This window comes from Octodon degus, unplaced genomic scaffold (genome assembly GCF_000260255.1).
Source record: "Octodon degus isolate 3935 unplaced genomic scaffold, OctDeg1.0 scaffold00094, whole genome shotgun sequence".
Classification (NCBI taxonomy): Eukaryota; Metazoa; Chordata; class Mammalia; order Rodentia; family Octodontidae; genus Octodon; species Octodon degus.
The window spans coordinates 942,694-943,844 of record NW_004524670.1 but is presented as its reverse complement, the minus strand read 5'-3'; the positions used below and the strand labels follow the sequence as shown (position 1 = coordinate 943,844).

The 1,151-nt window shown below is 40.4% G+C and overlaps 1 protein-coding gene across 1 annotated transcript in view; it reads right to left on the bottom strand.

Annotated features, from left to right (window-relative positions):
* Positions 1-6: 6 nt before the first annotated feature.
* The window catches only part of Rnf20 (ring finger protein 20), a 25,868-nt gene continuing 24,723 nt past the window's right edge, over positions 7-1,151 (bottom strand). Inside the window, 2 exon segments of the mRNA XM_023722953.1 lie at positions 7-611; positions 1,050-1,151. Coding sequence (XP_023578721.1) covers positions 435-611; positions 1,050-1,151 — 279 coding nt within the window. The 3' untranslated portion in view covers positions 7-434.

The following is a 1,151-nucleotide window of genomic DNA, read 5'->3' as shown; positions in this document are numbered from 1 at the left end:
ATATCATTTTATAAACCAAGTTTAGAAAAATTTTACTACATAAATCAACAAGTCTATACCCATGGACAGTGTATTTCCACCAGGTCATTTCCTCAAAATAAGCCGCTGTTTTTGTTCCCTTCTCTATGTCAAAAATACCAACTTAGTTTCTCAGGTGTGGACAATCCCAGATAATACAATGGACCCAAACAAAAAAAGTTTAGTCTCAAAGCAAATAAACAAAGCTGGTAGAAAAGATAAATATGAGGGGCTTTTTTCTAATTCATTCTAAAACCCAGTCTTACATTAACCAGTCCCTTCCCCTGAAGTCACCCAGCAACTAGAGAGGAGAACCTGGATGTGAAGTCTGAGGAGGACAGGGAATCCAGAGAAGAGGTAGAGGTCTGGAAGTTAACGGGGAAGTGCCTAACTGGCCCCTCTTCTCTTAAACTGGATCAACCAATGTATATGCGGTGGAAATCATTGGCACCAAAAGCAGCATTACATTTGGGACATTTACGCTGACGGGTGTCATAGCGTGTCTTCACACATTCAAAACAAAAAACATGAAAACACTTGGTAAGCACAGCATCCTTTTTACGCATGTTGCAGCATGGACAGGTCAAACGTGCCTAAAAAAGAAAGAAGAGTCTGAGCAACCACAAAAACCAAGCAGCTATCTTACACATTGGTGACCTGGTTTGTGAACTTAATGCATCCCATGATTCTGTAAAAGCCACATTCCTGTTTTGTGGGAAAGATGGCCACAGTTGTGTTTCTCACCTGATGCGGAGTTTGCAAACAGGAACAAATTTTGCCAAATGCTTCTGTTTGCGAACTAAATTGTTCACAAACAAAAGTGTGCATGAACTGAGATGCCACTAAATAATGAAAAAAACAACAAGAAAACAACACCAGAGCAAGAATACCACTTCCCTTCTTAAAACAAACCATTCTCCAGTAACTTTCGTGTAATGCAGTTCAGTGTTTATTTTCCCCGTACACTGCTGGTGTAGCACTTCAGGCCTGGACAGAAACCACAAAGAAATGACTGAGGCAGTTTTTCTAACCTTGTAATCCTTAATCTCCTCCATCAGAATCTCATCACATTTGGGTACATTGTCTGGCTTCTTTGTAGTTTCCAGCTTCCTTCGAAGTCTAGAGATGTCCTC